Source organism: Salvelinus fontinalis, chromosome 2 (assembly GCF_029448725.1).
Source record: "Salvelinus fontinalis isolate EN_2023a chromosome 2, ASM2944872v1, whole genome shotgun sequence".
Lineage (NCBI taxonomy): Eukaryota > Metazoa > Chordata > Actinopteri > Salmoniformes > Salmonidae > Salvelinus > Salvelinus fontinalis.
Genome location: NC_074666.1, coordinates 52,901,314 through 52,917,119, shown reverse-complemented (window position 1 = coordinate 52,917,119; position 15,806 = coordinate 52,901,314). Strand labels below are relative to the sequence as shown.

Genomic DNA, 15,806 nt, shown 5'->3' with positions numbered 1-15,806 from the left:
TACTGAACAAAAATATAAATGCAACATGTAAAGTGTTGGTCCCATGTTTCATGTGCTGAAATAAAATATCTGATTAATTTTCCATACGCACAAATATATTATTTATCTCAAATATTGTGCACATATCTGTTTATGTCCCTGTTAGAGAGCGTTTCTCCTTTGCCAAGATAATCCATTCACCAGACAAGTGTGGCAAGCTGATTAAACATTATGATCATTACACAGGTGCACCTTGTGCTGGGGACAATAAAAGGCCTCTCTAAAATGTGCAGTTTTGTCACAGAGCTGTTGCCAAAGAATTTAATGTTAATTTCTCTACCATAAGCCACCTCCAATGTAATTTTTGATAATTTGGCAGTACGTCCAAATGGCCTCTCAACCACAGACCACGTGTAACCACGCTAGCCCAGGACCTCCAAATCCGTCTTCTTCACATGTGGGATCGTCTGAGACCAAACTGAGGAGTGTTTCTGCCTGTAATAAAGTCCCTTTGTGGCAGAAACTCATTCTGATTGGCTGGGCCTGGCTGGGCCAACGGGGGGCCTGTTTCCCAAGTGGGTGTGCCTATGCCCTCCCAGGCCCACCCATGGCTGTGCCCCTGCCCAGTCATGTGAAATCCATAGATTAGGGCAGATTGAATTGATTTTAATTGACTGATTTCCTGAAATATAACTCTGTAAAATCGTTGAAATTGTCGCATGTTGCGTTTATGTTTTTGTTCAGTATACAGTAGATTTGAAATGTATTCAATTTTGAGTTTGCATATCAATATTACACTTTATATATACACTGCTCAAAAAAATAAAGGGAACACTTAAACAACACAATGTAACTCCAAGTCAATCACACTTCTGTGAAATCAAACTGTCCACTTAGGAAGCAACACTGATTGACAATAAATTTCACATGCTGTTATGCAAATGGTATAGACAAAAGGTGGAAATTATAGGCAATTAGGAAGACACCCCCAAAAAAGGAATGGTTCTGCAGGTGGTGACCACAGACCACTTCTCAGTTCCTATACTTCCTGGCTGAAGTTTTGGTCACTTTTGAATGCTGGCGGTGCTCTCACTCTAGTGGTAGCATGAGACGGAGTCTACAACCCACACAAGTGGCTCAGGTAGTGCAGTTCATCCAGGATGGCACATCAATGCGAGCTGTGGCTAAAAGGTTTGCTGTGTCTGTCAGCGTAGTGTCCAGAGCATGGAGGCGCTACCAGGAGACAGGCCAGTACATCAGGAGACGTGGAGGAGGCCGTAGGAGGGCAATAACCCAGCAGCAGGACCGCTACCTCCGCCTTTGTGCAAGGAGGTGCACTGCCAGCGCCCTGCAAAATGACCTCCAGCAGGCCACAAATGTGCATGTGTCAGCATATGGTCTCACAAGGGGTCTGAGGATCTCATCTCGGTACCTATTGGCAGTCAGGCTACCTCTGGCGAGCACATGGAGGGCTGTGCGGCCCCTCAAAGAAATGCCACCCCACACCATGACTGACCCATCGCCAAACCGGTCATGCTGGAGGATGTTGCAGGCAGCAGAACGTTCTCCACGGCGTCTCCAGACTCTGTCACATCTGTCACATGTGCTCATGTGCTCAGTGTGAACCTGCTTTCATCTGTGAAGAGCACAGGGCGCCAGTGGTGAATTTGCCAATCTTGGTGTTCTCTGGCAAATGCCAAACGTCCTGCACGGTCTTGGGCTGTAAGCACAACCCCCACCTGTGGACGTCGGGCCCTCATACCACCCTCATGGAGTCTGTTTCTGACCGTTTGAGCAGACACATGCACATTTGTGGCCTGCTGGAGGTCATTTTGCAGGGCGCTGGCAGTGCACCTCCTTGCACAAAGGCGGAGGTAGCGGTCCTGATGCTGGGTTGTTGCCCTCCTACGGCCTCCTCCACGTCTCCTGATGTACTGGCCTGTCTCCTGGTAGCGCCCCCATGCTCTGGACACTACGCTGACAGACACAGCAAACCTTTTTGCCACAGCTCGCATTGATGTGCCATTCTGGATGAACTGCACTACCTAAGCCACTTGTGTGGGTTGTAGACTCCGTCTCATGCTACCACTAGAGTGACCGCACCGCCAGCATTCAAAAGTGACCAAAACATCAGCCAGGAAGCATAGGAACTGAGAAGTGGTCTGTGGTCACCACCTGCAGAACCATTCCTTTTTTGGGGGTGTCTTACTAATTGCCTATAATTTCCACCTTTTGTCTATTCCATTTGCACAACAGCATGTGAAATCTATTGTCAATCAGTGTTGCTTCCTAAGTGGACAGTTTGATTTCACAGAAGTGTGATTGACTTGGAGTTACATTGTGTTGTTAAGTGTTCCCTTTATTTTTTTGAGCAGTGTATATTAAAGAAGACTGAAATATAACAAAACAGTTTGACATAGAAACGCCAGAATTTTGTCGTAATTTTTTAAATTATCTTTATTAATTATGAAATGATGACATATTAATAACATTCCACCCATGAGTCTAAAGAGGGCACTTTTGGTCATTTACTACACATATAACTTAATTTGTGCCAATACTTTTGGTCCCCTAAAAATGGGGGAACTATGTACAAAAAGTGCTGTACTTCCTAAACAGTTCAATTTCTGACAGTCTGCACTTTAACTTCATAGTCATTGTATAATTTCAAATCTGAAGTGCTGTAGTACAGAGCCAAAACAACAACAACGATTCATTTGAAACATTAAAACAAAGACATCCATGTGATTATTCTGCCACGCGGCTTTGTTTCTTTTTCATCGAAGCAGGACAAGGGCATTCTCAGACTTTTGTCCAACACTTTAAACTAGTCCACTCTTGGCTACAGTCACCCATGAGAAGACTGTCATGTCAGTAAGAGTATACAGTACAGTATGTGATGTTAATGTGATAGTTACATGTGTTTGATCTCAGGTGCTTTGACTTCCCTCGGTGGCTCTGTCAAACTATCCCCCAGCTCCCCAACATGTCAGACTGTCTCTTCAGAGGTACTTTAACATCTCACAACTGATTTCTTGACGTTTAAAGGGGACATCTACAGTTCAAGCAATAACAAAGCGGATACCCCACCACTGTTTTGGTGAACAGCTGAGTAATGGTCTAGAGAAATGTAACCACTCTCAAATGTATAGACAGAGCTATGGTGCAAGGACTGACTATCCATGATATCAAAATTATAGTTTTAATCATGTTTTGAGGCTATACAGGATTTGTTTACAATTACATTGTTTACAAACAAAGGAGTAAAACAAGCTTATTTTTAGGGTTCTCATGTAGTGTGACAGTTGAACTAAGCTCATGAGCCATTTCTAAGTTATATTCTTCAAGAATCAATGGCTATATATCATGCATTTTAGCAATCGCAGATTGCCGCTTTAAAGACTGCAGAGCTGCAGATGCTCCCAGGAGTGAGTTCATCTCCTCCTTAACTTTGGGTTTTCAATCTCCTTCAGCCCTTCTCGTGACGGAACACTGGGAAACTTTGGTGACATCATGACACCATCGTCTGTGGGCCTAAGTATCCATTCGCTGTCTGTCTGTGTGATTTATGGGGCGCAGGATGCTCCCGGCCATTCAGGAGCATCATACACTGGTTAGTGGGTGGCGCCATCTCTTCTCCACTTGTTTCTAAAAAATATTGTATGTTTACCAGAAAAGGCAGCCATTAATCTGCTCTGTTGTGCAGATGTCCCTCATACTCTTTGCCGAATTTACTACCCTGCATTCCCCACGAGACACTGAGGCTTCGCAGGCTCACCACAGAGCCTTTTTAAAATCTATGCATCTTCGAGGAGAAATACCCTATAGCAATGAACCTTTTAGGAGAAATACTCTATAGCAGTGAACCTTTTAGGAGAAATACTCTATAGCAGTGAACCTTTTAGGAGAAATACCCTATAGCAGTGAAACTTTTAGGAGAAATACCCTACAGCAGTGAACCTTAAGGCATTGACCCCTGATGGAATGATGTTAGACAGCCACTCTGCAGGTCTGTGACATCTATTCAGTAGGTAGTGTTCACTCTCGGTGTTATGCTTTCACTGTGTTGCACTTACAGTGAGATCTAACCAAACACCAGTTAAGCTCTATTCTGCAATGACTATGACAGACCATAGACCAACAAGCCATTCTACCTGAGCTGCTGAGAGGACAAAATGGTGAGTTTTCCCTGAAGGAAGCAAGCCCCCCTCCATCCTACACTTAGGGTTGGCAAGCCCCCCTCCATCCTACACTTAGGGTGGCAAGCCTCCCTCCATCCTACACTTAGGGTTGGCATGCCTCCCTCCATCCTACACTTAGGGTTGGCAAGCCCCCCTCCATCCTATACTCTCTGGCCCTGAAGTCATTGACATGATGTCCACCTACTGCAGCAAGCCCCCCTCCATCCTACACTCTCTGGCCCTGAAGTCATTGACATAATGTCCTCCTACTGCAGCAAGCCCCCCACCATCCTACACTCTCTGGCCCTGAAGTCATTGACATTATGTCCTCCTACTGCAGCAAGCCCCCCTCCATCCTACACTCTCTGGCCCTGAAGTCATTGACATGATGTCCTCCTACTGCAGCAAGCCCCCCTCCATCCTACACTCTCTGGCCCTGAAGTCATTGACATGATGTCCTCCTACTGCAGCAAGCCCCCCTCCATCCTACACTCTCTGGCCCTGAAGTCATTGACATAATGTCCTCCTACTGCAGCAAGCCCCCCACCATCCTACACTCTCTGGCCCTGAAGTCATTGACATAATGTCCTCCTACTGCAGCATGCCCCCCCCCCCCCCCCCCATCCTACACTTAGGGTTGGCAAGCCCCCCTCCATCCTACACTCTCTGGCCCTGAAGTCATTGACATGATGTCCTCCTACTGCAGCATGCCCCCTCCATTCTACACTCTCTGGCCCTGAAGTCATTGACATAATGTCCTCCTACTGCAGCATGCCCCCCTCCATCCTACACTCTCTGGCCCTGAAGTCATTGCCTTGATGTCCTCTACTGCAGAAAGCCCACCACCATCCTACACTCGCTGGCCCTGAAGTCATTGACATAATGTCCTCCTACTGCAGCATGCCCACCTCCATCCTACACTCTCTGGCCCTAAAGTCATTGACATAATGTCCTCCTACTGCAGCATGCCCACCACCATCCTTAGTTGAATGCCAGCCAATGATTGGTATTATTCACGGAGGAAGTAAAGGCATGGAAGCACTAATAACCCTTTCACTTCCATTGACAGGTGACAAGATAGTGTATGGATGGATCGCTGACGTAAATGACTACGCTGAACTTCGAACAATTAGATAAGAAACGTCTGTGGAACCTAACAGAATGTTCAGAATGAAAGTGTAAAGTTGCCTTTGATCTGTGTTGATTATCTTGGAGATTCACTCGAGGCTAGGCAAGCAAGGAAGGTCTTGAGTGAAATACTTTTCACACAAATTATTTTACAGTGCCATAGACTCATTGTCCAGCCATTCAAAAGGCTAAAGTACAGATCACAGTGGGAATTCCGTCATGTAAAATCAATGGGAAGTAGTGGAACAGGCAAGGTCTGATGTGGCAAGCCTGCTGTGGCACTCCGCTGCTTGATTTCTAGATGGATGGAGCCCTTGATAGATGGATGAATGGATGGTTGGATGGATGTGCTCTGTCATACTACACCTGACATAAAGCTTTTTCTTTCAATGGAACAGTTCTATCAGTGTGTTGGAGTGGTGTTTCCATCACTAGAATAACTAGCGACATCTCTGGCTTGGCTTAGTCATTGTGTGAGCTCACCGGCACCGTACGTGTCATAAGGGGCTATGCTGCTGGCTTTTGCATCATGTAGTTGTGAAGATTGCAGCGCTCTCTTTTAGCCTTGATAATTTAACCCTCCACTTTCATTACATGCCTCACACTAAATTTGAATAGAACTTGTTCACATGTTGGATATTGGCAAACCAAGGTAATTGCTTTGACTAGATGTTGGTGTGTTGGTTTCTTCTATTTTGTGTTATTTATTTATCATTTTTTTAACTGACTTGCCTAGTTAAATAAAAACAAATTCTTATTTTCTATGACAGCGGGTTAACTGTCTTGTTCAGGGGCAGAGCGACAGATTTTTACCTTGTCAGCTCGGGGATTCGATCTTTCAACCTTTCAGTTATAAGTCCAACACTCTAACCACTAGGCTACCTGCCACCCCGAGGCAAGTTACATAAAAGTCACATTACAGCAATTTGGTTTCTGACTCCCAATACAATATAATAATATCACAACTTGTAAACTGTTAGGATTTGTAGGAAATGTAAGAAATATGGGACGTCATAGGCTGATAATCTTCTTATTCTTTCTTCTTTTCTCTTCCTCCTTTTCTTCTCCCTCCCCCTCCTCTTCCTTCTCCATCTCCACAACCCCGTCCTCCACATCTTCCTCCTCCACCTCCTCTTTCACCTCTTCCTCCTCCTCCACATCTTCCTCTTCCGCCTCCTCTTCCTCCACCTCTTCTTTCACACCCTCCTCCTCCCTCTCCCTCTCCTCCTCCTCCTCCTCCTCTCCTGTAGGTACTCGTTCCAGGATGAGGAGGACATGTTCATGGTAGTGGATCTGTTGCTTGGAGGAGACCTGCGCTACCACCTCCAGCAGAACGTTCACTTCTCAGAGAGCACTGTCAAGCTGTACGTCTGTGAGATCGCCCTGGCGCTGGGCTACCTCCGCAGCAAACGCATCATCCACAGGTGAGTGGGAGAGACACCTTCATCATCCACATCGTCATCATCATCCACAGAGAAGTTCTTTTTTTACAGCCAAATCTCGATGTAAATGGCATGTTATAGAAGGGTCCAGACACTTTTTATGAGATTTCACGTTTTAAAGAAACAGCCCAAAGAGCAAATCACTTCCTCATCCTCATTGTGTAGTATGAGGGCCCCCAAAAAACATGAACAAAGGCTCCAAAAACACCCATATACGATCTTTCAGAAACGGCTCTCAGTGTAGTGATGCAGGTCTTCAGATGTTGTACACATGAAATTGTGTTATTCCAAACTTTATCCGCAATGTTACATTCCCTTTTGCTCAACACGAGACGTTTCCCCTATCCAGCTGTTAGATTCTCTGTGTAGCCTGCTGCTACAGGTAACTGCTGTCGTAGCGCATGTGGGATCAAATGATATCAAAAAGGGTAAATCAGAGCTAATGAAACAGGATTTTATTGAGCTCATCAACACCCTGAAAGGCTCTGGCCACGTGCCGTCGTGGGTCGCGGCTGCGAAAAGTTCAGCGGGATCATAGCACTTCATATCTGGTTTAAAGACAGCTGCCATTCATAACTTTTATTGACTATTACGACACTTTTTGTAAACAAAGATGCTCTAAAGAGATGATGGACTCCACCCAAGCCATCTAGGATCCTGGACCCTCTCATCACATTTCAAGGCTGCGTTAAGATATTTCCTCAGAGACAGTCCAAGCACCGCTCAGGTAATACCTCCCATCCTTTCTAAGCATTATTGTCGTACTGTTGTCTATACTGCCAGGGGTCAGTTGTAATATTGTACTCATTCAATTGAACTCCACTCTTAGATCTGCTATTGTTAGCTCAAAAGAGAAGCCCACTGTGGTCTGCTCACCCAGTGTTATTAGTTTAAATGTACAATGTAATACCCACTCGGTTTTCAAATCACATAGAGGGCTTGGGTCGATGCACGATAGCAACCAAAGCCTGTGTAAGTCACCTAATAACGTTCCATCATTGGTTACTCTGAGAGTTCCTCATATTGACATTGGTTGCAGAGTCTTTCCTCTATTACTAATAGAGTAGACCAAATGGGGGAGTTCAATGCAATCTTATAGCCATATCAACTATATCAATGTCAGCCTTCAGAAAGAGCCTGTAACTGCCTATTGAACGTAGTTTGTTTGAGTTGGAGACTCCATATGATTTTAAAAATCATAAAGGACTTGGATTGATCCATCTGAACATTAGGAGTTAACTTCCTAAACTGGATTACATAAAGATATGGGCTATGCAGACAATTCTGGACATTCTGGACTGATATTAATATTGAGGGTTATAATGTGTTCAGAACCGATAGACAGGGTAGAGGTGGTGTCCATTCTTATTAAAAATAATGTTGCTGTCTCTTTACCGAAATCCATTTCCCGTAGCTCAAAGTTTTTGATATCTTTAAACCTTTGTTTGCGGAAAAATGTATCCATAACTGTCTCATAGGGGTCTGTACTTGAGGAGTTAACTAGTTTGTTGTTTTCTTATACTAAATCAGAGGTTATTATCCTGGGTGACCTAAATTATGATTGGGAAATGCAGGCTTCAGACAATCTAAAAGACATGTGTAATGATCTAAACTTAACCCAGCTGGTGACTAAGCCTACACGGCCCAACTCTAAAGAGCCTTAACAGTCAACTCTGATTGATCTTATTTCAACGAATATACCAGAGAGAAATACTGGTGTCTTCACCCAAGATATTAGTTAAGATTGCCCAGTTCTTTATGTTAGAGATGTAAGAATACAAGAATCTAAGTCTTGTGTCATCACAAGGAGGAACTTTAAAAACTTCAGTGAACAGGCTTTTTTTTTTTACATGATCTTTATTTTAGGGACCTTGATTGTATTTCAGCTGTCCCTGAACCGGATTTAGCTGTCAGCCTTTTTGCAGGTGTCTTCAATACTATTGTGGATAATCATGCACCCTTCAAAAAATTAAGGGTTAAAGATAGATCGAATGCCTGGTACACTCCGGAATTATCAGAAGTCATTCATAAAAGAGACAGCACTTGGGTCAAGGCCAGGAACACCGGTTTAGACCTGGACTGGCAAGCTTTTAAGCAACTGATGAATCATTGTGTAAGACAAATCAGAAAATCTGAATCGGATTATTATGTAACCGCTCTTTTGGATTGTAATTGGAACCTGGCTAATTGGAACCTGGAAAAATGTCAAATCCCTGAAGGGTTCTACTTCCTTCTTTCTGTCACAACAAATGAATTCAGACACGGGCCTTGTTCCGGGAAAAAATGGCATCTTTGATGCATTTAATCACCATTTTATTTCAGCGGGCTACCTCTTTGAAATAAATTCTAAGTCTATTCACAATGATATTGGGCTGGATGCTGATAGGGGAAACTTGCTGAATGATCAAATAAATGATAGTCCAAGATTTTCTTTTAGGTTATTAACATAAAAATAAGTCCTGGAATCATTGCTAGCAATAGACAACAAGAAATCCACAGCGGCCGACCAAGTGTGCAGCACCCATCATTGTTGGCTCAATAACCCACATTTTTTATTTAACATTGTTATCAGGGAATATTCCAAAAGTATTGAAATCTCTTGTGCTGCCACTCCATAAGGGCGGGGATAGTAGTGATCCTAAAGGAAATGTTAACCCATTTTTTATGTGATATTGTTTTTGTGCATCTCTGATTGATGTTCTATCGATTCCATGGGTCATTTCATGTTTTCATGTGTTGCTGAGTTATTGGCATTCAAGCAGGCAGAAATCCGTCCGGTATAGCGTAGCACTGTGTTAAAGTGATAACTCGGGAGAATGTCTTCTCTCGAATGAGCCATTGATCATATTTTTGTGATATTCCTACCTTGAAAAGTGTGTTATTTAACTGAGGGTCTGGCACATTTTCCTGTCTGCCTCTTTAGTCCAGGGTACATTGCATGGTGCCGTTGCCAGAGATATTATAGAAAGGAGAAACCTGTAAAATCACCTAAACAAACTACAATAACTAGCTTCTTCACATGCTGATATTGTCTTTGGTATTATTGTGTATATTATTATATTGTGGATTTTGTAGTCGACTTGACCTGCAACAGATTTCCACCACAAATTTCCATGTTGCTACCAGCCTTATTATAACACCAAAATGAAACATTTCTTCATAAAAAATATTGTTCTCACATCTTAATGTTTTTTAACACTGTAACATAAAGTAATGAGTGAGTTTGGCTGGATTTTTCATTTAATAATTATCAACCCATTTCTTTCGTAAATGTACAACTTTGATACTTTTTATCTGAGAAATATATTTTGAATGTAAACCAATCAGGGTTTAGGCCTGGGCATAGCACTATCACAGCAACCAATTTAGTTGTTAATGATCTTGTCAATTCCTTAGACACTAAAATGAAATGTGCTGCTTGGTTTGAGAACCTGTCAAAAGCTTTTGATACTGTTGATCATGCTATTTTATTGAATAAGTTATCCTCGATAGGCCTGAGCTCTGATGCCTATTCGTGGTTCATGATTATCTTAGTGACAGAACTCAGGCCATCGTGATTGATGAGGTTAAGTCCGAATATCTTGCCTTCAGACAGTATTCAGACCTCTTGACTTTTTCCACATTTTGTTACATTACAGCCTTCTACTAAAATTGATTAAATGTTTTTTTCCCCCCTCATCAATCTACACACACAACCCCATAATGACAAAGCAAAAAAACTGCTAATGTATTTGAAAAAAAGGGCCCCAGTCTGAGGTCCTGGGCGCTCTGGAGCAGGTTTTCATCGAGGTTCTCTCTGTACTTTGCGCCGTTCATCTTTGCCTCGATCCTGACTAGTCTCTTACAATGAAGATGAGGAAGTGATTTGCTGTTTGGGGTATATTTCTCAAAAACATGTAAAATCACAAAAAAGGTGTCTGGACCCTTCTTTAACATGTCATTTACAACATAAATTGAGATTTGGTTGTAAAAAATAAAACTTCTCCTTTAAGAGAGACCGATCAGAGCTGACCGGTACTGCAGCTGACCGGTACTACAGCAGACCGGTACTACAGCAGACCGGTACTAGAGCTGACCGGTACTACAGCAGCTGCAGCTCCTAGGGGACATATTGTCCTCCAATGTCCTTTCAGACTAGCCAGCAGGGTTGGGCTTAATTCATCATTTTGAAATTGATTTTCAAAACTCATGAGTTGAAATTTGAATTGATTTGACCACATCGCACAGGATGTAGAAATTGAATTTGAGTTTGAGTGACAGGAAGTAGAATTTAATTTGGTGCAATTCAATGAAATTTCACACAGTCATAGGCCTTTTCTCAATTGTATTTGCTCAACTTCTGCGTCCTCTCTCCTCCGTCCTCTCTGGCCATCTTTTGAAAAAGGTCAAAGGTTATCGAGGAGAAGAGGCAAGGAGAAGGAAAGGTCAAGAAAATGTGCTTGAAATGAGAATAACCTTCTCAGTGGTGATTTTTTGCATGTAAATCTTGCTAGGGCAAAAAAAAAAATTGGATTGCATTCCCTGCAAAACCACTACACAACACAACACTAAACAATACATTAATTGCATTGCCTATATAAAGCTGTCCCAACAGCAGAGTCCCAAAAGCAGTCCCTACACCTTACCACTACCTGGCTGTCAGCGGATTCTTGTTTGGCATCGAAACAGTTCATTCAGCCTCATTAACTGCCTTGAAAAAAAACATAGCTGATATAGGCGACTTGCTTAAACAAATGTGGTTTCTACAGACAATTGAGATGTACAAACTATGGCATAAGTGGATGACAAGTAGAGGCAATCCGTAATTCCGATTAAGACATTAACGAGCGAGCAAGGATAGACGTTGTCAATATAACTATTTGTTCAGCACTTTTGAAATGTACAGCAACAGAATTCAGAACATGGGCCGTTCTTACAGTGTTCTCCCTGTACACCAAGTCAGAATCATAGGATAAATAAAGGGGGCATATAAGCAGACAATGAAAGCTCTTACACTATTCAATGACTACATTTCTCGAAAACACCACCAAGTCAGAACAGTAGGCGAAATTAAGAGGTGAAAATAGACCAGATTATTAGGGTGAGGCACATGGGCTACTCACAGCTTACTACACAACAAACACTTAGTATTACTTTCTTAGCTACAGTATACATATCTCCCTGGCATATTACATCATTTATGCAGCAGCATACAAGACATTTTTGGACTCACCTTGTTGTGCTGTGCTCACTTGAACAGGAAGGTAGCGTGGTGGTCCTTCGTGGGCAAATTTTGTTGTCAAACTTTGTCATCAAAGTCTTGCGTTCTCTGGATTTATGATGCTTTCAAAACAAAACAAAAAAGTTGAATCATGATGACGTCAGTGATCTTCAGGTTGTAGCTCTAGTAAGAGGCCGGAGTTCCCAATTTACAATTCCAAGTTGGATGACATTTCTAAACGTATTTTCCCAGTCGTAGCTAATTTTTACCAAGTTCCCAGTTGTCTTAAACTCACAGTTAGCCACTGATTCCTTCCAAACCACTCATTGTTGAATTTGCGATTTCCAACTTGTTGTGTTCATATCCAATGGCCGATGAGCACCGATATGTTTTATCTATAATTTCTCTTCATTATTTCTCTTCATATGACAAGGATTAAATAGGTTTTGCCAGTAGATTGTCGACTTCATTCATGATGATGACTGCTAGCTAAGATTTTGAAAGCATGATGTTGACAGTCCAATCAAAACTACTGTAGATATAACGTGATTTGTCATCATTTTATCTGTGGCCAATGACCTTGAGCCTTCTTGGATGGGCACTTCTAATGTAACTATGGTAGCACCCAAGGGGCAAATATTTTCAAAGTCTAGCCTTAGACTTGGAGGTGACGTAGTGGCCACATGAGTGACAGATCACTGTGCCAATCACGGCTCAACGCTCCAAGTTATCTGCTCGCTTGCCCCACCACCACAGAAAGTACTGAGCTAGGCTGAAACACCTGCATTTTGGAGCTTCCTCACGCAGGAAAACAAAAAAGAAAACAGAGAATATATACATTTTCTCTGGAAATAATGTTCATATACTCTTTTACCCTTAGTACTTAGAATAGCCAATTATATTTCCACCAACCATTTAATTTGCTTGCCTTATTTATGAAGGCCTCAGGGTTAACTTCATACGAAGAGGAGGAGTAGTGATTCGACCAAACTGCAGCGGGTTGTGAATACATAATGATTTAATAAACAAATACTGAAGAACACGACGAACACTTGAATAATTACAAAACAAATAAACGAATGTAGACAGACCTGGGCACGAACTTACATACAACGTGAAGAACGCATGAACCAGGAAAACAGACTACATAAAACAAACGAACTAACAAAAACCGGAACAGTCCCGTGTGGCGTAACATACTGACACAGGAGACAATCACCCACAAACAAACAGTGAGAACAACCTACCTTAATATGACTCTCAATTAGAGGAAACGTCAAACACCTGCCTCTAATTGAGAGCCATACCAGGCAACCCAAAACCAACATAGAAACAGAAAACATAGACTGCCCACCCAAAACTCACGCCCTGACCAATAAACACAACCAAACAACAGAAAACAGGTCAGGAACGTGACAACAACACGTAAGTGATTAATGAAATATAATAACTTAGAATATTCACATACAGATTTTTGTTTTCCTTGATCATACATTTTTGTAGTTTTTCCTGATAATCAATTGTAGACTACACATAATTTAGAATTTATATTTATATTTATATTTCCTTACAATTCTGTATGCTGTTTACTATATAAAATTCTAATTTAATTCAAATTCAAGAATTGAATTGGAATTTATGAGGCACCCTCAATTCAATTATGAATTGAGCCCAACACTGTGAGCTGCCAGTCCTGGATTCCTGCTGCATCAGATAGTGCACCTCCAAATACTGTGTTGATCAAGGGCAAAGGTCGTGAAAGGAGTTACACCTGACACAACAGTTTACTGTGAGCGGCTGAGTATTTTCTTTATGATATGTCCAAACTCTGTCTAGGCCCAAAAACATAGACTCCTTATTCAATCTTGGAATGCACATAAGTGCTTTTTAGGCACAAGTATATGCTGCCATGCCAAAGCCCCCGACGTCCAGAGCCGACCGCCAAAATACATAGATGGCTGCCACCCAACAGCATCCCTCAAGCTCCTTCAAGTAACTGACAAATAATTTGACTGTCCTGTCATTCATCGTGACAAATTGGATTGACCTGAAAGACCTTCAATTGTGATTTAGTGTGTGCCGCCACACGCAGATCAGATCAGCCTGGAGAAAGTGAGGGGTTGACTTGATGATAAGTCAAGACACACAAACACGCCACACACACTCCAGGCAGAGATGGCCCTATAGACCTTCCTCAGTTTGTATGATAGCCCTGTGTGCAGAGGAACAGGAACAGGGTTCCAGAGTGCTAATTAATCACATGTAGGATAACAAATAACATCATTTAGTGGTAGGTCTTAAAGGGACAATCTACAGTAGCTACATCAATTTTTGGACTTAAAAATGTATTATATGTAACCATTGATTCTTGAAGAATATAATTTAGAAATGCCTCATGAGCGCTGAAACCACTGCAGGGAAATAGACTGGGTGATCATTTCTCAATATATAACTCATGAATCGATTCAGTGGGATATTTTCTATTTCTGTCATTCCATTCCAACAAAAAATCCTAATAGCAGGTGTTTGGGAGATGCGTGTTTAGATCAAATCAACAGCTTTCAATCTGCATTTATTACGGAAGAAGGAAAAGATGGGTATTCTAATTTTAATCGAATCTGTATAGAAATGGAATACTTTGAGAGGGCGGATGTGCACACTCTGAGTAGTTTTGTGTATTCAGTGTGTGTGTGTGTGTGTGTGTGTGTGTGTGTGTGTGTGTGTGTGTGTGTGTGTGTGTGTGTGTGTGTGTGTGTGTGTGTGTGTGTGTCTGCTGGTGATACCCTGGCCTTGAGCAGAATCTCTATCCAATACACAGTATCCTATGACTCATGACGGTTGATTCATGATGATAATGTTGATAACGACATTGCATCGGGTTTGATGATTGATTCCCAAAAGAAAAATCATACATTCGTAAGTGCACTTCTCCATATTTACTCCAGCTTTACTTTTTCACAATAGATCTGTTACCATCAGGGTAACAAATCACCAAGGCCTGTTTTGTCAGAACCTTCTCATAGGGTTTTCAATTGTTAACACTAAGATGAATCTCAATTAGGGGCATCTTCAGAGACAATGCTCTCAAACAAGACAAGTGGAAAAAGGGGAAAGGAGTTGTACAAGGGGAAGTGGTGGAGTTATTGACCCACAGTAGCTTGTTTAGATGGTTGGAGGGGGAGACGGGCAAGTGGGAATGAGAATGGTGGAAGTGGAGATTGAACCTCGGTCTCTAGTGGGGAGCAGTATCCATGTAGCTCAAGCCGGGAGCATTATCACTAGTCCACAGGTTAGGACTTGTAGAAAGGGAAGTGGTGGAGCTGTGGTGTTATTGACTCACTATCTCGCCACAGTAGCTTCTGCACTTTGACGAAAGTGACCAAGTGATTTGAAATCCTCAATAGGTTTTAATATTGCACGCTGAAGGTACGACAGCACATGATGACTGATCAAATGATGGTGACTGATCAAACCACATGATGTCTAGATGCTTGGTCTGTACAAAGATTGTAGATGATGTCCTTAAGTGAGACAGGATTGCATTTGACAGATGATTTTGCAGTATGAAGCCTGTTTTCCATTTGCTCCAGACCAAGACAGTGGTTAGTCTTATGGAGCGAAGTAAAATGATCTGTTTTGACATTAGAAATCATATTGCGTCTGGAATACAATTTGATGTTTGCTCGCTGTTGAGGCCCGAGGATTTAAACTAAAAACAGAAGTGCCACAGAGACTGTAGCCCTCTCTACTGTTTTTATGGTCTCAGTTTGAATTATTGAATTAATTACAGGCTACAGCACCGTGAAAGTACGGCGTGGCTCTGAACAACGCTGTGCTCTGAGCTCTGAGAGAGAAAGAGCCGCCGCCTGCTTTACA

General features: G+C 42.3%; 1 protein-coding gene across 2 annotated transcripts in view; it reads left to right on the top strand.

Annotated features, from left to right (window-relative positions):
* Positions 1 to 15,806, top strand: part of LOC129821046 (serine/threonine-protein kinase 32A-like) — a 76,188-nt gene that overhangs the window by 24,373 nt on the left and 36,009 nt on the right. For both annotated transcript variants that reach the window (XM_055878293.1, XM_055878284.1), the window contains exon 5: positions 6,539 to 6,712. In XM_055878293.1, the coding sequence (XP_055734268.1) occupies positions 6,539 to 6,712 (174 nt within the window). The remainder of the gene's footprint in view (positions 1 to 6,538; positions 6,713 to 15,806) is intronic.